We start from the raw sequence: 21,887 nt of genomic DNA on the forward strand, positions 1-21,887 counted from the left end.
ATGTTTAAAGCAAATAGCTTTGTCAGTGTAAAATGCTCCTTTGTGTTAGATCAGGTCCCCACGCCAGACAATTAGGATCCAGCCCCGGACACCAGATCCCGTCAGAAAATATCCGTCTTTCGGTAACAGGACAACTAGTCAGCAAGCTGTAGTTACCCCAACCCCACTAACAAAAGATGCAGGACTCTAACCCACAGTAGATGCGGGACTCTAACCCACAATAACAGCAGGTTTCTGTCAGTTTTGAAGTTGACCGATGGAAGCCAGAGATGAGCAGAAGCAGGAGACGAAGTGATGATGGTAAAAAGGGTATAACAGAATTTACTGAACAGTTTTAGTTGCGTATGTCTCAATGTTCAGACTTCGTCTGAGGAGTACAGCTCAAAGAACAATGATATATCAAACGGATTCAACATCCCATAAACCTTGAATTTCCATAAACATCCCCGTTATCTATTTCTTAGACCAAACAATTCATGAAACCCCGCAATCATGGAACTGAACAATAATAAAAATGCATAAGCAAGGAAAATAATAAGAAATATAAAATATAAAAACATATAAATGAATAATATAAATGAACAATATATATGAGTAAATGAATAAATGATAAATACTTAAATAATCAAATAAATAATTAAATATGAATTATGTGAATGATTAGTGATTATAAAATGATTATTAAATGATTATGTAAATAAATGATTATAAATGAAATTAAAAACAAACATAAAATTTAAAAACAACACAATAATTTGCATGTAAGGATCTAAGGATCCTTCATTTGGTACAAATTAAATTTTTGTTAAAAATCTAATAACATGAAAACTCTGGACATTTTTTATACTTTGTTTATAGCTGATGTCATTGTCACAAAAACTATGATAACTTTTCTGAACACATTTAACTTTTGTTTCACAGAAAAAAATTACACAGTCCTTAAGGGGGGCGTTTTTTCCCCACTCTACCCTATATGTTACGGGTAAGGCAATATATAAAAAATAACACATACACACGTTGTTTGAGTAGATGAAGACATACATTATCTAACATAGAAGAAATATAACATATAAAAATATAACTTATTTGGTATATTTACTTAAATATGATATCAACTTGTCGGTTTTAGGATGGATCAACATGACATATATAACCAAAATTGTATTACACTCATACACAAACAAAAAATTTTGTTGCACTTTCTAATAGTTTTATTTATTACATTATATGACAATATATTTCATATGGAAATATAATAAATGTACATGCAGTTTAAGTCACACGTTTACATACAGCTTGCAGAATCTGCAAGGTGCAAGGAAAGTTATTTAGTTTACCAAAATAAGAGGGATCATACACAATGCATTTTTTTTTTTATTTAGTACTGACCTGAATAAGATATTTCACATAAAAGATGTTTACATATAGTCCACAAGAGAAAATAATAGCTGAAATTATAAAAAAGACCACGTTCAAAAGTTCACATACACTTGATTCTGTGTTGTTACCTGAATGATCCACAGCTGTATTTTTATTGTTTAGTGATAGTTGTTCACGAGTCCCTTGTTTGTCCTGAACAGTTAAACTGCCCGCTGTTTTGCAGAAAAATCGTTCAGGTCCCACAAATTATTAGTTTTTTTCCACATTTTCGTGTATTTGAACCCTCTCCAACAATGACTGTATGATTTTGAGATCCATTTTTTTACACTGAGGACAACTGAGGGACTCATATGCAGCTATTACAGAAGGTTCAGAAGCTCGCTGATGCTCCAGAAGGAAACACGGTGCATTAAGAGCCAGGAGTGAAAACTTTTGAACAGAATGAAGATGTGTACATTTTTCTTATTTTGCCTAAATTTCATATTTTTTTAGTACTGCCCTTCAGAATCTACAAAAGATACTTACATGTTTCCCAAAAGACAAAATAAGTTAAATTTACCCTGATCTTCAAATTCAAAAATTCAAAAGCCCCCCGGCTCTTAAAGGGGTCATCGGATGCGAAGTTCACTTTTACGTGTTGTTTGAACATTAATGTGTGTTAGCAGTGTATGTACACATCTACCCTGTAATGATAAAAATCCATGCAGTGGTTTTTAATTAATTTGTAAAAATATTATCCCCTATTTCAAATCGAGGCATCACACCGACAGAGGCCGCTCCCACTATAGTTGATTGACATGAGCATCTTACCTCAGACCCGCCTTAAATCAGCTGTAACAGTCCGACCTCCATTGTGTCGATGCTGGAGGAGGGATGTAAGTTAGACAAGAATATCTCTGATTGAGCGATTGAGGTGTTGTGTTGGTGGGTGTAATAATGAACATAGTGGTCGTCATTTACTCCCGACATCTGATCCGCTGAAGATGCAGTAGATTACGTTTGTTTGTCTAGGGAATGCACTTCCTGATCTACATATATCCACGTATGTTCGCGCTAGGGGTGTGCAAAGCAGCCGGTATTTGTATCTGTATTTGTATTTGTTGAGGGGGGAAAGTGTATTTGTATTTGTATTCGAGTAAAATTCAAAATAGGCGTAAAAATCCAGTTTTTTTTTGCATTACACTTCTACACAATTTTTTTTGGCTGGTGGAGGACCAAAAGATGGCTCAGCAGCAGCCACACTCTTTTCTATTTGGTTGCCCAAATCCATGTGAGGAGTTTCAACTAAGTTAATGAGTGACGGGAAGCTATATACTAAGGTTAACTGGGGAGTCGCTCTCTAAACGTGGGGTATTAAAATTGCTTTTGAATGCGCGCGCGCGTTTTAATTTCGGTTTCATTTTAACGATGGCGCTACACTCTCTGCGGTGCTGAGCGTCCATTCCACAATACAAGACATTAATTTAACAAAACTATTTAAAAGTGGTGGGACACAAACGGGATTTTGAAAAGTGTGTCCCCAGTGGAAATTACGCCCCTGCGTGAGTGGAGTTATCATTTGATGTGAATGTATGCCAGAACGTGCGCTGTAGCACAAAATATAGTATATTTCTTCAAAAGCAGATTGTGGAGACATTTTAATTCTCCACAATCAAAAATCGTCATATCACACACCCCTAATTGCAATGTAGTTTGTGCAAATCTGGAACAGAGGTTGGTTAAGAGAGAAAAAACGGCCGGTTCCGAGTTTCAGCGGAGCGCAGTGTCTGTGACAGGGAGTGATTGACGACTAAAATCTAAATTCTGCATTAAAGTTAAGAATGTAAAGATCAAGTTTAGTTAGTTATGTAATGTTGGAGAGAACGGCGAAACTGTCACTGTATCAGCTCACAGCATTCTGGGTAGTATTAGGCTAGCGAAAGTTTTGTAAAGAAATAAAAACAAGTCGCACCACAATACTTTCTTGCACTCGCACAAATGCTTCCGAATATATTTTGAGGTCGCGCAGATTAAATTTTGGGAGCATATGCGACCAAAACGGTCGCAATTTCGAGCCCTGCCCCCAACCCCTCCGACTCCTGATTGTCACTCACTCACTCATGTGGGCATGCACTGCGGTCTCATGAGGAAACGCAGCTTTTTGATATAAAGTTTTTCTTGTTCCCGAATACAAATATTTTTTTAAGTATTTGTTCGAAATAAGTATTTGTAAAAAGCACGCTATTTGTGCTTTTCCGAATACCGTATTCGGGTTCGGCTCCACCCCTAGTTCGCGCATTCATTTATGATCCAGCTTCACTTACAGCAGAAGTGAGTATAAGGGTTTTTTATGAATCTTTCCAATCACCTTTCCTAATAACGTGCTAGTTAGTAAGTTTAGCGGCTAAATGAGGCTGAAGTAAACAGGCTCGTCACACCACAAAGAGAAGAGAGGGGCGGGGCGAGCAGAGCTCATTAACATTTAAAGCAACCTCGACTAGAACAGGATGATTTTTGCAGAGCTGATTTTGGCAAGGTTAAAAAAGTGTTATTTACACTACCATTGAGAATTTTTAACCAAATCATGTTATAGACTCTAAAGAATCACATCAACTTGTGGAAAACGGGCATCCGATGACCCCTTTAATGCATTGTGTTTCCTAACATTTCGCAGATTCTACAAGGTATATGTAAATTTTTTACTTTAACTGTAGATTACATTTGCATATTGGAAAACTTAGGACGTTTAAATATAATTTAATATTGCGACTTTTGTGATTTTGTTATTTTCCTATATTAAACTTTAAATAAAATATTTAAATATAATAATAATAAAAAAAATGAAATAGACACATTTAAATGTTAGATAATAGTTTATCTAACACATCAAATATTTCTCACACAAAAAGCCACAGTATTTGTAATTATATATATTTATACTCCCCTTGTGAAAGATAGATAAAATTTATCTACCTAACATTTTGTCTACCCAACATGGCTAATGCAAAAATCTACATTCATACTCTAAGTTATTTTTTTGTATTTACTTTTTTAAGTCCTGAGAAAGTACGTAACTGTTTTGACAGTGACAGCTGTAGCAGTGTATACACTCATTTAAAGCTGCCACTGTTTACTCAGCTCTTTTTGCACTTCTCTTTTTTTTTCTCTGGTTTTTGGTTAGGTCACATACCATATATGCAGGAATGTGTTTTCACAGCTAACTGAGGAACAGCTTGGCTTGTGGTAACAAGCTCACTGCTTGATTGCATCACATCCGAGGGAGAGAACGAGAGGGTGGTGTTTTTTTTTTTTTTTTTTTTTTGTAGGTAGGTGAATCAGGTCTGAAAGAGGAAGCAGGATGTCATGAAGGCGTGTTAGCCACCAGTCACTATGCAATGACTCTGTGTCTCTGTCTACACATAGAGTGGGCCACAGCTTTTACCGAGGACTCTGGGAAATGAATCTTACACTATTCCTGCTTTTGGCATTGACAGCTAGCTGGACTGGACTTGGTAGGTGTTCACGGTAGTTGATCTTTTTTTTTTCTTTATGTAGAATCCTATCTCTCTCTCTTTTCCTTTTCCCCATTCATCTAAAGAAATTCTCCTCTGTACTGTCTTCTCTCTTCGTCATGGTCCTCAGAAATTGTTTTACACTGTATTTGGCCCCTAGGCAAAACAACACTTGTCGAGTTGTGTGGAATTGATGTATACATTTAGAGCACATTCAAATAACCTGTCGTATCTTTTGACCACAATGGACAATGATAAAGCTAAAGACAGGGTGGTCACATTTCCGTATAACTAGTTCTTTGACTCATTTTGTTGCGTTTGGTTTCATGCAAAACACAAAACAGCTTGTCTTTGTTGACGAACAAAGATAATGTTGATTCAGGACAAATGTGTCTTCCTATTGGTTTATGCCAATAATTTCCTCATAAGTGATTATTAGTTTCCTCCTTTTTACTTCTATTATAGCTGAATATGAATTTTGATATTCATTATTATTTTATGAAATGAGTTTGAAATGAGTTATGAGTTTTAGTTAAGATGACATTGTAACAGAGACTTACAATCACTTTAACACTTAAAATATATACATAAAATGAAATAAACAACACTTCATTTATTAATCTTGGTTAATGTTAGAATCTACATATACTAACATAATTGAAACAAGTCAGCATTAACAGATAATGTGTAATGAACAAACATCAATTAACAACGTATACTATTCTTTATATATGTATAATTAATAGTATAAATATTAAATGAATCAAATTAAATTGCTCAGTGAACCTATATTAATAACCCCTGTAAAAGTATTAATCTGAAAAAATGACAAGGAATGTTTCTAATCTCTCGTTGGAGACTAATTTTCAGATAGCATATTTCTTCTGAACTGAAACAGGCCTCAACTAAACCTCAGTATAAAAATCCAGATGAAGGTTCTTTAAAGAACTTAAATGTGTAAAGTAATTTAGTTCCATGTCATTGCAGTTCAATGTGAAGACAATGAAGAGACAGAGCATGGGAATGCCTTGGAAGACTTACGTGAGTATCTGCTTAAGCATACCTCATTTTTATTTGATGTGATGTAGACGTCAGACAGTGGCTTTAGTTCTGAATGGCTCATGTTCCAAGCACTGACGATACTGTAAACATAATTTAAGTTTAAGGCAATATTTTGTCTGCCACAGTTGTCTATAATGTTTTTGTCAAACAGTGTAGTAGCGTAAGTGCACTTACCTCCACTCATAAATCTGATCTGTTTTTATATTTAGCAATCTTCCAAGAGGGTGAAGAAGAAAACTCAGGTAAGAATTGGTGGTTACAAATTAGTAGATATAATTAGAACTGGGTGATATATCGAATTGTAGTGATATTGTCATGATAACAGAATAATCAATATAAAAGTCTGACACAATTTCACTATAAAACTAGCCAAGATGTACTTTGGTATGTCTCTAAAACCCTGAGAGAGTTTTAGTGCCAGTGGGAACATAGCTTCATGCCACATCTCTTAAACTAGAAACCACTGACAGACTTCTTTTGGCTAAAAACTTGTGAAACACTTGCATAATTTATCCCACAGTGTAAAATGTAGTATGTGAATTACATTGCTCAAAAGAAGCTGTTAGAATGCACTTTTTATGCCCGTTTTGCACTCTTTTCCAAATACAGTTTATATGTAAATTTGCTAACACTTTACAATAATTAACTAGTTAACATTAGTTAGTTAGCTGACATGAAATAAGACAGCATTTATTATTCTTAGTTCATGTTAATTACAACATTTACTAATGCATTAGTAAAATCAAAAGTTGTGTTTGTTAACATTAGTTATTGTACTGTGAATTAACATGAACTAACAGTGAATGACAGTATTTTCATTAATTAATATTAACAAAGATTACTGTAATGAACTGTAATGAATTTATTGTTCACCTTAATGTAAAGTGTTACTGTTAATTTAATAAAAAGATGTAAGTGGTCACTAGGTTTACATTTTTAAAATATTTTTGCACAAAACATTTGAAAAGCTGTTTGATCCAAATCAAATAAAATGTATTAATATTATTATATATTATTTTTAAATTGGGGCAAAAGATAATCACCTTTTTAAATCATTCTAGAGCAAATGCAAACAAATCAAGATGTATATATTGATTATTGTCAAAATTGTGAAAAATATTGAGAGATCAAATTTTACGAATATCACCCAGCCCTAGATATAAATGGCATGCACTATGTATACACTATTCAAAACTTTGGATCATACAAAATGGTTGTTATTTTTTATTTAGTACTGACCTGAATAAGATATTTTTTATAAAAGACATTTACATATAGGCCACAAGAGAAAATAATAGTTGATATTATAAAAATTACCCCATTCAAAACATTTTACAACCCCATTTACCTACATTTGATTCTTACTGTGTTGTTACCTGAATGATCCACAGCTGTGTTTATTTTATTTATTTATTATTTTTTTGTTTGTTTAGTGATAGTTGTTCATGAGTCCCTTGTTTGTCCTGGACAGTTAAACTGCCTGCGGTTCTTCAGAAAAATCCTTCAGGTCTCACAAATTCTTTGGTTTTTCAGCATTTTTGTGTATTTGAACCCTTTCCAACAATAGCTACGTTTCCATTACCCTTCAAGATGAGCAAATTTAAATAGCGAATTGAAAATACGCCTAATGGAAAAAAAACAATTTTTTTTTTTACACTTGCATGAGGTGGTTTTTCAGGCAATTTGAAAAAGGAATATTTCACAAAACTGCAATAGAAACGGCTTTTTCGCATTTACAGGTCATTCTTCAGTGTACTATAAACTCCACGAAACACTTCCTATGTAGCCGTTGTCAAGTATAAGGGGCTTTCCCTGATAACACCAGCAGCGCTGCACAAGTTTCTGAAGCGGCTCTCCGCGCTGCTTCTGTAAAGATACACGCATACGCCTCCTTTAGTTAAATAAAGCCAAAAATCTGTCCAAATCCCACCAAAATCTGTTGCCATGACTTATCGCGAGAGGAACAAATTACATTTTAGTCGCATAACATCGGATAATGGAAATGTTGTTATTTCGCAATACTTTTAATCAACATTTATACTTTTTTTCTGTAATGGAAACGCGCCTACTTACTGTACGATTTTGAGATCCATCTTTTCACACTGAGGACGACTGAGGGACTCATATGCAACTATTACAGACGTTTCAAACATCCAGAAGGAAAAACAATGCATTAAGAGCCAGGGGTGTAAACTTTTGAACAGAATGAAGATGTGTACATTTTTCTTATTTTGCCAAAATATCATATTTTTTCATTTAGTACTGCCCTTCAGAAGCTACAGAATATACTTACATGTTTCCCAGAACAAAAAAACAAGTTTTTAAGTTAAAATAAGTTTAGTTTGAGTTTTTTTTAAGACTTTTTATAAATTCAACTATTATTTTCTCTTGTGGACGTATATATGTAAACGTCTTTTATGTGAAATATCTTATTCAGGTCAATACTAAAAAAAAAAAAAAAAACATGCATTTTGTATGATCTCATTTTGGTAATTAACATTTTGCAGATTCTGCAAGGTGTATGAAAACTTTTGACCTCAACTGTTGTAAAAGTTTTTTTCTTCTGAAATGTAAAGAATAATAAAAAAAAAATCTCAAATAAATGTATCAGCAGCCCAAAACAGATAACAATAAGAAAAGTTTCTTGAGCATCAAGTCAGCATATTAGAATGATTTCTGAAGGATCATATGACACTTAAGACAAGAGTTACGGCTGCTGAAAATTCAGAGTTGCCTGAATTCAATGTAATTAGTTTTTTTAATTTATTAAATACGAAAGCAGTTGTATTAATAATATTCACAATATTACTGTTTTACTGTATTTTTGATCAAATAAATGCATCTTTGGTAAGCATAAGAAAAAAACATCACATGACACCATACTTTTGAATAGTAGTGTATGTTGTAATTGTCACATTTATGTTCTATTTTAGTTTAGCTGTCCCTTTTCCTGTTTATCTGCCTGAGTTCCTAGTTACTCATTAGTTAATTCTTTTGTTTAGCTCCCTCATTTAGTCTGTGTATTTATAATCCATCTTTTGGTTCTGCTCCTTGTCTGGTCTGAGTTGCATTTACAAATACTTTCATGTGGATGTTTAGTGACTTCTGTTGCGTTCTCTTGGAATATTAAAGTATTTTCAAACTCTATTATATCTCTATTCCCACTCTACTAAATCAGTTATTAAAATATCTACTAAGCAATTAAATTTTTCTACCCACTATTAAAGTAGTTAAACAAAAGAAACAATTGCAGTTTAGATTTGAATGATATTTTTTTAGATGTAATGATATTTTCACATATTGTTCTAAAGCAGTGTGTATTATATTTTAAGTTAGTTAACTTTAACTTTAACTTGAACTTTGATAACCTTAATATTTAAAAAAAAAAAAAAAGCAGAGTCAACCTGACTATGTAGCAAAAGTGATAGCGTTAACACAACATAAGCCAAAACTCAGATAAAAATGTATACAGTGTTTTAATTATAAATGTTTGTTTACTTGCTTCATTTATTGCTTTAAAGAGAATCATTGGGATGGTGCTGGCTCTGGAGATGGAATAGCCTGGGGTACGTATTGCCCTTTTCAGATGCTTGACATCAAGCTAAAAACAAGCATTTTAAACTTTATCTGATCAACTTTATAGTGACTTTCTAGTTCAGGAAATGCATTGTTTACTTAAATGTTGTGCAATAGCATCTACCTTGGAGCTCAGCTCCCCACCAAACAGTGAGTCAACCACTCAAGAAATACATACAAGTAAGGAAACAAAGCCGGCTACTGGGACAACTACAGACGAGAGAGAAGAGAATCCCAACGCCATCATCATGATCATCATACCTTTAGTTCTCACACTCGTCATCATCGCTGTGATCCTGTGTGTAGTCATGGTCTATCGCAGGTGGAGAAGAAAAGTTGCTGGTATGTCAAACTAATAGACTTACAGACTCAAAATAACCAGCCAAATATGGCAGTTACGGGGTGTTTACACATTTATCTAAAGATACAAATATTTATACTTCCTGAGAACCATTCAGATGTGAATAAAACCTGAAGGTGAATATGATAGCATTACATTAGGGAAAAACGCACAGTAGTAACTCTGTGTTTAAACCTACTGGACAGCATTTGTAAACTCTTTATTCATTTCACAAATAAAAAGGTAAATGCTTAAAAAAGTACAATTTTAATTACATTTTTGCAACACAGTTTTTGTCATCCATCAGTCTGAGACTAAAAATGTTTTTTCCCTTTCTCCTTACCTTGTTTACAGTTTAGTTAGTTCCTTAGAAGGCAACTCAAACTGAAGTCGTATACGTGAAAGAAAACGTTGTGCAATGAGAAATGTTTATCATGTTTTCTCATCGTTTTTTTTTTTAGAAGACTCAAAAGAAGATCCTTATCTGGATCATGAAGACCATGAAAAGGTGCCAATGTAGGTACACGTTTTTAAGAATATGCTGTGTTACTATATCCATGTATAATAAGTAATATGTCCTGGCTACATTTTAGTAGTTTACTAGTTAAGTTTTAGTTGCATAGTTCCCTTTTTAGCGATTATGTGACTAACCCGCATGTGCAAAGTACATGTATGTGCATATGTGTCAGACACATACAACCCTCAATAGATGTTATCAGACCTTGAAAAAATTGCAACCAGAAAAAAAATTAATGTAAAAAATATATATTTTTAATCATTGCATGATTGCAATACTAGTTCAAGACCAAAATTATTATAAAAATGTATTCATTAAATGTTAACAACACAAAAATTGCTGGAAATTTACTTACCCTATCCATTTTACTCATGCCATCCAAGATGTAGAAGAGTTTGTTTCTTCATCAGAAGTAATTTAGAAAAATGCTGCATTACATCACTTGATCACTAATGGATCCTCTGCAATGAATGGGTGCCGTCAGAATGAGAGTCCAAACAGCTGATAACAGCATCAGAGTTATTCACAAGTAATCCCTAGTTAATTAATTAACATCTTGTGAAGTGAAAAGCTGCTTGTTTGTAAGAAACAAATCCATCATTAAGACATTCCAGTCCATAAAAAGTCCATTTTCTCTTGTCGTCTCTCATCAAAATCCAGCAACATATTTATTTAGGCCTGTTTTGATCTGTTTTGGCTTGTAAATGGTGCTTGATCTGTACATATTTTTCTTTTGATTCAGACGAGACCTCTTTTCCATTGGGGAAAGCAATATCATGGCCATGGCCATTTTAGCCATAAGTTAAAAACGTCTTAATGAAGGATTTAATTCTTACAAACACACAGCTTTTCACTTCACAAGATGTTAATTAATGAACTGGAGTTGTGTATACTAACTGTGTATTACTGTAATGCTTGTATCAGCTGTTTGAACTCATTCTGACGGGACTGCACAGGATCCACTGGTGAGAAATTGATGTAATGCTACATTTTCCCACTTCTGATGAATAATAAACTCTTCTACTTTTTTAATGGACTGAGGGTGAGTACATTTAAATTTTGGGGTGACTATTTCTTTAAGAAAACATACACAATATTCACAGTAATACATATTTTTAATGGCTGCTGTGCTTTGGCTGTTCAGACTGTTTACATGTAATCTGGAATAGGTAATGAGATTCCAAAAATTAAGTGCTTGAAATGATATGAAATTAAATTTTAAAATACTCATAATCGACTATGTTTTTTTTAAATTGATTACATGATTACATATTCACACAACAGCAATACATTATTCATAATTCACTTTTTTTAATCTTTTAAATGTTCCTTTTTGAAACAGCCTGCTGCTTATATATAGTCAGAAAGTCATTTATTGTCTTCTGTGGACAATAAATGGAATATACTACTTCTTTGTATTTTTATATCATTATGGTAGAAGATTATCCTGTTTAAATTAATATGATAAACAAGTTAGGTAAAAAAAAAAGAAAAAATCAAAATCAAAAAGTAGTCTGATTATATTACCTAAAATGTGTAATGTAATAAATTACATTACTAACTACAGTTTTTGTCATGTAATTTGGAATCAGTAGCGGCACTACAATTTTCAAGTAAATTACCCAGCTCTGCTGGTAATGCAATAAACGATGTTCCACAAAAGCTGCTCATTTTTAGTTGGTCCCTCTTTAAAGAGAAAAGTCCACCACAGCAGACAAAAATAATGTCCACCTCATAATAAACTGCCCACATAAAGACAGTTCTTACAGTTGTGCTCACAACATAATCAGTAATTATTGGACTTAGTTCTTTCTTTTTCTTAACATCCAGTTTAATATAACTATGTGTCTTTTTAATGCATCTGTTAGAAATCTGCTTTTTATGAACGAGTAATATGAATATAAACATGAACAGAAACACGTGTTGTTTTTGTTTTCTTCCTCAGGCCCATGTTTGAGGATGATATCCCATCAGTGATGGAGCTGGAAATGGAAGATCTAGAAAACTGGATGACAAAAGGTAACCACTAAAATGTCTGTTAGTAATCGCTGACAATGAGTCACGGTTCAAATCTGGGCCTTGGCGTGTCTCAGATATTGCACATTTATAGTGATTAATCCAAACCACAGGTGCTGGAAAGAATGACTATGAATGACTGGTCTAAAAAAGTACATGCAGAACTCAAATGCTTAGGCCCACATTTAAGATATATATACTTAAATTACATATCCATCCATTTGGATTACATAGTGTTAACATAAACAAACTAATAAACTTAATCTGATGTATATTTGTCAGCTATACATAAATGACACGGGCAACAAATTGCTTAGAATCAGCATAAATCTGTTCATTGTGAAAACATTGTGTTCATTGTTCAATTGTGAGTTATAAAGTCAGATTTGTGAGATATAAACTCGCAATTCTGACTTTTTTTCTGCATAATATAAACTCGCATTTGTGTGTTATAAAGTCAGAATTGTGAGATATAGGCCTAAAATAGCAATTCTGACAAATAAAGTCAGAATTGTAAGATATAAAATTGCAATTCTGAGAATGTGTTTTTCTGTGTTTTTTTAGTCAGAAAAGTCAGAAAAGTACAAAAAAAAAAGTCAGAATTGTGAGATAAAAACTGGTAGTTGTGAGTTTATATCACACAATTCTGAGAAAAAAGTCTGAATTTTGATTTTACACTACCAGTCAAAACACTAAGATTTTGAACAGTAAGCTTTTTAATGTGTTTTAAAGAAGTCTCTTCTGCTCACTAATCCTGTATTTATTTAAACTAAAATACAGCAAAACAGTAATATTGTAAAATATTTTTACTATTTAAAATAACTGCTTTCTATTTGAATATATTTTAAAATGTAATTTATTCCTGTGATCAAAGCTATATTTTCAGCATCATTACTCCAGTTTTCAGTGTCACATGATCCTTCAGAAATTATTCCAATATGCTGATTTGCTGTTCAAATATATATATACAGTGCTGCTTGAAAGTTTGTGAACCCTTTAGAATTTTCTATATTTCTGCATAAATATAATGCAAAAGATTATCAGATTTTCACACAAGTCCTTAACCCTTTACTTGTCACCCCCTATCTTGAACATAGACCTGAAAATGCACTATCCAAAGTTAAATTTTTATAATTCATGAACGAAAATATTTCGTAATATGATTTTGATGTACAATTTCAAAGGATGGTTTGATTTGGTTTTTCAGAGGGTGAATTTTAAGATTTTAAGTTTTCAGTTGATATATCATTTCTTAAGATTTCTATTGCGTGATAGGGAAAAAGGAAACGAAGAAAATATTTTTGTGACAAAGGTCAGAACTCCTGTTATGATGAAGATTTTTGAGGTGCACTCTTTTACTTTTCCTACATTATTTTTTAACACAAAAGAGTGGTAAAATATCTATTTAGGAGTCTTAGACCTTCCCAACAATATATAGTTTGTCATGATTAGATTAGGATTTATTAGTAATATGGTGAAGTAAACACAGAGGGGACGGTGACAGTTAAAGGGTAAAAGTTAACAAAGAGAATCCAATCAAACAAACAAGACAAAAATATATACGTTGTCATTTAGTTATTGAGAAAAACGATCCAGTGTTAAATATTTGCGAGGTGCAAAAGTATGTGAATCTTTGCTTTCAGTATCTGTTGCGACCCCTTTTTGAAGCAATAACTGCAGGTAACGTTTTTTGTAACTGCTGATCAGTCCTGCATAACGACTTGTAGGAATTTTAGTCCATTCTTTAATACAGAAACACTTGAACCCTGTGATGTTGGCGGGTTTCCTCCTAAGAACTGCTTGCTTCAGGTCCTTCCACAACATTTTAATTGGATTAAGGTCCGGACTTTGACTTGGCTGTTCCTAAACATTACGTTTGTTCTTGTTTAACCATTTCTTTGGTAGAATGACTTGTGCGCTTGGGATCATTGTCTTGCTGCATGACCCACTTTCTCTTTAGATTTTAGTTCATGGACAGATGTCCTGACATTTTCCTTTAGAATTTGCTAGTGTAATTTAGAATTTGTTGTTCCATCAATGATGGCAAGTCGTCCTGGCCCAGATGCAGCAAAACAGGCCCAGACCATGACACTACCACCACCATGTTTCACAGATGGGATGAGGTTCTTCTTATTCTGGAATGTGTTTTTCTTTCTCCAAACATAACACTTTTTATTTAAACCAAAAATTATATTTTGGTCTAATCCATCCACAAAACATTTCGCCAATAGCCTTCTGACTTGTCCACATGATCTTTATCAAACTGCAGACAGGCAGCTGTGTTTTTTGGAGAGTTGTGGCTTTCTCCTTGCAACCCTGCCATGCACACCATGGTTGTTTATTGTTCTCCAGATGATGGAGTCATGAACATTAACCAATATGAGAAAGGCCTTTAGTTGCTTAGAAGTTATCCTGGGGTTCCTCGCAACCTCAGAAACTATTATACATCTTGCTTTGGAGTGATCTTTGTTGGTCGACCGCTTCTGGGGAGGGTAACTGTGGTCTAGAATTTCCTCCATTTGTACACAATCTGTCTGACTGTGGATTTGTGAAGTCCAAACTCTTCAGAGATGGTTTTGTAACCTTTTCCAGCCTGATGAGCAACAACAACTCTTTTTCTGAGGTCCTCAGAGATCTCCTTTTTCTTGTGCCATGATTCACTTTCACAAACATGATCAGACTTTAATAGATCCCTGTTCTTTAAATAAAACATGGCATAAACTGAAACCTAATTGTTATCGTATTGACTGAAAACCCTTCTGAATGTAACGGTCATGGACTTTTGTTGTGTTTTTGCTGTTTCTGTTCTCCTGCCTTAGTCTTGCTTTGACCTAGTTTTCCTGAGTTGCCCTGATTAGTTCATTTAGTTCAGTCTAGTTAATTAAGTCATTAGTTCCTCTCTTGTGTTTGTATAAATTCTCCTCCTTTAGTTCTCTGTTTTGCCAGTTATTATTTGGACATGCTTGCTGTTTGATCTGCTCCTGAGTGCTCTATGTTTGTTTCCCTTGGATTTATTATTAAAGACTGTTTTTTGATTGCCCCTTCGCCATGCGCTCCTTTGACAAGCACTGCACGTGACACTGAACAGATAGACTCTAATTTCACCTTCAAATTAACTGCTAATCCTAGAGGTTCACATACTTTTGCAACTCACAAATATTTAACGCTGGATAAAAAATAAGTATATATTTTCATCTCATTTGTTTAATTGGGTTCTCTTTGTCAATTTTCAAAACTTGTGTGAAAATCTAATGAACTATTTGGTCATATTTATTTATTACAAACTTTCAAGCAGCACTATATATATATATATATACACACATAAGTATTAATTTCTATAACTCCCCTCCCCCAAAATATATATATATTTAGAAATTAAGTAGAAATTAATAATTGTATTTAGCAAGGATGCTTTAAATTGATCAAAGACATTTATAATGTTTCACATAAATGCTGTTCTTCTGAACTTTCTGCTCATCAAAGAAACCTGAAAAAAATTCTACTCACCTGTTTTCAACATAATAATAATAAATGTTTTTTGAGAAGCAAATCAGAATATTAGAATGATTTCTAAAGGATCATTTGACTGAAGTAATGATGCTAAAAATTCAGCTTTGAAATCACAGGAATACATTTTAAAATATATTCAAATAGAAAACAGTTATTTTAAATAGTAAAAATATTTCAAAATGTTACTGTTTTGCTGTACTTTGGATCAAATAAATACAGGCTTGGTGAGAGACTTCTTTAGAAAAATGTTTTTTTTTTAAATCTGTTCAAAAACTTTTGACAAGTAGTGTATTCTGAGAAAAAAGTCAGAATTGTGAGATAAAGTCACAATAACATTTTTTTTATTTTTTATGCAGTGGCGGAAACAGCCTTCAATATACAGTATGGATAGCTGTGGAACAAACATTTATTGATGATAAATATATAAACGTACAAATTATTGTGCATTTAGTTTATTAGTACTATTACAGAAATTGTACCTGTCTTTGTATGACTGACAATATGCAAAATTAAAATTGGTTTATGTTAAAACTGTGTAATCCAAATAGATAAATATTTTACACCTAAATAAGTTTACATATATATATTTGTTCTTATAATGTTTTGTTCTATATAAACACTAGGCTGTAACATTGAGTTTGCTACATACATTTGTAGGTCTGCTTCAGTTTTAGTGAATTCAGTAAAGTTTGTGTTTAAACCAGCAGGGGGAGCCATTGCACTAAAAACATTCAATTACTCGAAGGACCTTCCTCAGCTTTATGAACGTTTTATGAACGTTTATGAACTCAGCTTTCTTAAAACTCTTCACACTTAAACCACTCTTACACCACCAAACCTTCAACAAAAACATTCAAAACCTCATTCTTACAAACAGTCTGTATTTGTAGGTTTGAAGTTGAATGCACTGTGAACAATGCTGTGAAAGTGTATACAGTGCTATGTAAATGTATGATGTATTTCTATAAGATAAGATAAAAAAGATGTGGAACATGTTTTGTTCAAATGCTTTTAACATAAAGAATCTGTGTCTTTTCATCGTTTGCTTGCAGATGGAGGCAAGAAAGTGGACACTGGCCAAATATAATGAATAGCTTTTCAGTGAGTACACTAGACTTATTATTCCCTCCTTTATGCAAGATGTAGTCCAAACCTGGGAAGGCTACACAATTTCTAGAACAAAGTCGGCGCATATTCACAGTACAGTATTGGCTTGGACAGCTGTCTAGCGGTTAGTAACAGGAAAGTCATTGTACTAGCTTGCAAATATTTAATTTTCAGGACAGATCTGTAACAGATGTTGTGCGTTTCTTGATTATTTGCATTCACACATCATATTTCACTGCACTTCAGGCTGAATTCAGATAATTTCAGATTGCTTCCAAGTAATGGAGAAGAATCATACACACCAGTGGTTGGAATAACATTTCAGAAGTGCACAGTAAATACACAGAGCAACCGTTGGGTTCACATCAGTAACATGAAACTTTGCTGTTTCTCTTGGGGGTTGTGGAGGGTTAGACATTTTGAAAATAATGGGGTCCACAGCACTGGACATGATAAAACTGTGCCGATTTGTATGGGGAACGCACGCATATGACTCACTGAGCAGTGGTGCAAGACAAGGCATGAAGATATGTGTTGTTCGTATGTGTCACACCCTGTAATGTAATGTGTAAGGTATCATTTCCTGGAACTGTGAAATGACATAAGGTTTATTTTCCAGTGGAATGCCCCTCTAGTCAACAGCTACTGTACACATAAGCGTTCCTTGTGCACCTTTTTTTTTCCTGCTTAGAAGGGCTGAACAGTTTGGTCAAAATGCCATTTTGTGTTCATTTCTTTCTTTCTTTCTTTTTCTTTTCTTTTTTGTCACGCAGTTTGGACTATGATATGACAAACATTGAAACAGCAAAAAAAAAAACAAACAAACATTAAAACCGATGTGCAAAAATTGCAAAAGCAATGACACTGCTGCCAGTAGAATAGTTATTACATTTTACATTTATTTCAGTCCTTAAAAAAAAAAAGAACATTAAAGTGAACTCTTTTCGGTCCACTTAAGTTGGTATAGGCACTGTTTTTGGACTCAATCAATGTGAATATAATAATAATAATAATAATAATAATAATAAAACACCATTCAAAGGTTTGAGGCTGATACGATTTTTAAAATATATTTTTTATGTATTTTTATATAATATATATTTTTAAAGAAGTCTCCTACACTGACAAAAATGTATTTAATGAAAATACAGTAAAAACAGTAATATTGTGAAATATTACAATTTAAAATAACTGTTTTCTATTTTAATACATTTTAAGTGAATAATAAATAAATAAATAAATAAATAAATAAATACCATTCGAGGGTTTGAGGTTGATAGGATTTTTTAAATGTATTTTTGAAGAAGTCTCTTACACTCACAAAGGCTGCATTTATTTCATGAAAATACAGTAAAAACAGTAATATTGGGAAATATTATGATTTTAAAATAACTGCTTTCTATTTTAATGAAATCTCTTACACCCACAAAGGCTGCATTTATTTAATTAAAAAAAACAATAAAAAGAATAAAATTGTGAAATATTACAATTGTATTTTAATATATTTTAAAATGTGCTCTATTTAGTAATAAATAAATAGATGGATAAAAAAAACAGCTACTTAATATTTTTGTGGAAACCATGATAACATTTTTTCAGGATTCATTGATGAGTAGAAAGATAGTATGTTCAAACGCTTTCATTCTTAAAAAATAAGAAGAAGAAGAAGAAAAAAAGAAAAGAAAGAAATATCACATTTCAAGACACTTTTAGTAATACATCAGCTCCTGTCAAGTGACTAGACCGTCAAATAGTTTTGAAGTGGCAGTCTAATAGAATAATAAACTGCAGCATTGTCTGCTGACCTCCACATAATCAGTACAGAATTGCGAACAGCTCTTACACAAACACCCAGTGACATCCACTTGCTTACTAATGCAGACACAAACACAGACTGTGTCATTCTGTCGAGTTTGTTTTGATGAGGCTACGTACGAGGAACAGAATAGCTGTGACTGCTGACTTCTGACCCCCGGGTCCACCCTGCCAGCAGTGACATCTGGTAGTCATTACAGCAGGCATGCGTGGAAGCACGGCTCAGACCAGGCCAGAGATGAGGAGGGCCTCTTTTTTTTCCCCCTCTTGCATGCTCTCTGTCTCGCTCTCCCTGGGAACACCAGAGGGTCAGAGTCCACAAGCCAGGAATGTTAGCTTACGTCATGCAGACTGTGTTTTTCCCAGGATCGGATTGGTATCGAGCGCTATGGGGGAGCAGGCTACACAATGGCTAGGTGATGTCAAGGATGACAAATTAATGTTTATATAAACATAAACGGAGAATATCTAAGGCCACATCAGCACAGGAGTAAGGGCACAGCTCTTTTTATGCTGAATTGAAACTAATCTGATCTGGAAATTCTTTGCAGTAATTAGTGGAATAGAACAGCATTGTTAAATGCAAACGTCCACAGCAACTTGTCAGTGTATACTCTAAAAATAATATCGCAACAATAAATAACTATGCCACCTTAATAAAATCTCTGAATAACACTTTGTGATATATTTGAGTTAAACATACAAAAAAATTCCTAAAAATCCAACAGTTAATTTTGTCAAAAATCATTATTCACTAAAAGAAATTGGTATTTGACTAACAAATTATATTATATATTATTATAACAAGATAACATTATATATATAAGTAAAAAAGGTACAGCAAAAACTCTTTATTATTTAAATTAACTGTTTTCTATTTAAATATATTTTAAAATGTAATTTATTTCTGTGGTTTCAAAGCTGAATTTTTAACATCATTATTCCAGTCACATGATCCTTCAGAAATTATTCTAATATTCTGATTTGCTGCTCAAAAAACATTTATTATTATTATTATGTTGAAAACAGCAGAATAGAATTTTTTAAGTGAATAGAAAGTTCAGAAGAACAGCATTTATCTGAAATAGAATTCTTTTGTAACATTATAAATGTTTTATCATCACTTTTGATCAATTTAAAGCATCCTTGCTAAATAAAAGCATTAATTTCTTTCTTAAAAAAATAAAATTATATATATATATAATGTATGCATGTATATGTGTATGTATATATACTGACTCCAAGCTTGTGAATGGTGCTGATCTTTAGATCTTTCTATTCATCAATGAATTCTAAAAAAAAAAAAAGGAATGTACTCAGCATTTTAAATAGTTTTAAATATTGATTATAATAATAATTATAATAATAATAATAAATGTTTCTTGAACAACAAATCAGCATATTAGAATGATTTCTGAAGGATCATGTGACACTGAAGACTGTAGTAATGATGCTAAAAAATTATCTTTGATAACAGCAAAAAAATACATTTTAAAATCTATTCAAATAGAAAGCAGTTATTTTACACAGTAAAAATAGTTCACAATATTACTGTATTTTGGATCAACTATATATATATATATATATACATAATATTATATATTTTGTATATAATGTGTATGTAAATTGGACAAAGTTAACAACTGCAAATCTTGCAAATATTTTCCAAACATGCCTTGATACGGACAAGCAGAGTAAAATGTCGAAATTAAGTGTTATTTTGTGTGTTTTTTCATAAAATATATAGCAGGAGACCCGTTAGTGTTTAATGTTCGCTTATATTGGAATTTATAGGGGTTTCTGTTGGAGTGTTAATAATGTTTACTTACATTTACTAAATTCATAAGGATATTTCATTGATTTCACTGCTTGTACATGAGTACATCATAGTTTTGTTAGTGTAGTTTGGCACATATTTGAATAAATGACTCAGTTTTTCTCTATTTGTTTTACAGGTACCATCTGTGGACCTGATGCTATTTTCATGTGTCCTCATATCCAGTGTTGCACAGACTACATGTTGAGGTATACTTAGGTACATGTAATTCAGATACTTATAAAAGAAGTGCTTTAAGATTATTTCTTAATGCCATAACTTTATATTAAAAACATATTTGTCCAACACTGTTGTGTAAAGACCGTTGTCATTTCGATGTTTTGTTCTGTTGCACTGAACAGGATACAACAGTTGTGTTGAAAGCCAATATGCTGTACTTTTGATATTGATATTTTCACCACTTTTTGACTGAGTACAACAAAATTATAAACAATGTTGTTTCTTTATAATATAATAATCATTCTTGTCTAAAATTGTCTAAATGCAAGGACTGCCACAAATGTTTTTCATCATTCCATTTAAATTATAAAGACATTAGACCTTTTAACTTTGTAAATATTATAACATTTGTTGTATTTTTTGTATAAGTTTGTTTACAATTTGTAATGAACTGAAATAATCCTTGAAACACCAACACATTTCCTGCTATGTACTGTATGTATATTAAAAGAGGAACTATTCTTATCAATGTTTTTGTGTGTGTTATTGTCTTGTACACTATCGAAAGTATTTTTTTTAATGTTTAAAAAGGCGTATCTTATGCTCATCAAATCCTCATTTATTTGATCCAAAATACAGTAAACACAGTAATATTGTGAAATATTATTACAGTTTAAAATACTGGTTTTCTATGTTAAGATATTTTAAAATGTAATTTACTCTTGTGATGGCAAAGCTGAATTTTTAGCAGCCTTTACAGTGTAAAAATCTTGACTGTCACTTTTGCTAAATTTAATGATAAAATACAATAAATAATAATAAAAAGCAGTATATATGCAAGGACGAAAGGTAGTATAAGTCATACCTTGCATACTGTGCCATTTTACCCATTATACTTCATTTAAATAAGATAATTTGACAACAGTAACACTTTATACTCCTAACCACATTATAATCGTACCTAATTACTAATTATGACATGACCATACTAGTTAGGACTATTTATTAAAAGTAATGAGCAATGAACTTCCTGTGGGAAGACCTATATATTTCATGTTGCACTAATGACTGTGAGTA

General features: G+C 32.6%; 1 protein-coding gene across 1 annotated transcript; it reads left to right on the forward strand.

Moving 5' to 3' along the window:
- Positions 1-4,704: 4,704 nt before the first annotated feature.
- Positions 4,705-21,335, forward strand: tmem154 (transmembrane protein 154). Its single transcript, XM_051112480.1, has 9 exons — positions 4,705-4,871; positions 5,859-5,912; positions 6,143-6,175; positions 9,455-9,499; positions 9,627-9,851; positions 10,311-10,365; positions 12,312-12,385; positions 16,945-16,993; positions 20,770-21,335. The coding sequence occupies exons 1-8, from the start codon at positions 4,817-4,819 to the stop codon at positions 16,977-16,979; spliced, it is 576 nt and encodes a 191-aa protein (XP_050968437.1). The 5' UTR covers positions 4,705-4,816; the 3' UTR covers positions 16,980-16,993; positions 20,770-21,335.
- The last annotated feature ends 552 nt before the right edge of the window (positions 21,336-21,887 follow it).

Source organism: Labeo rohita, chromosome 1 (assembly GCF_022985175.1).
Source record: "Labeo rohita strain BAU-BD-2019 chromosome 1, IGBB_LRoh.1.0, whole genome shotgun sequence".
NCBI classification, from domain to species: domain Eukaryota; kingdom Metazoa; phylum Chordata; class Actinopteri; order Cypriniformes; family Cyprinidae; genus Labeo; species Labeo rohita.

Coding starts and splice junctions, on each gene's coding strand:
- tmem154 (XM_051112480.1), top strand. CDS start 4,817: ATGAATCTTACACTATTCCTGCTTTTGGCATTGACAGCTAGCTGGACT. Junction 4,872..5,858: donor AGCTAGCTGGACTGGACTTG/GTAGGTGTTCAC, acceptor ATGTCATTGCAG/TTCAATGTGAAGACAATGAA. Junction 12,386..16,944: donor AGAAAACTGGATGACAAAAG/GTAACCACTAAA, acceptor GTTTGCTTGCAG/ATGGAGGCAAGAAAGTGGAC.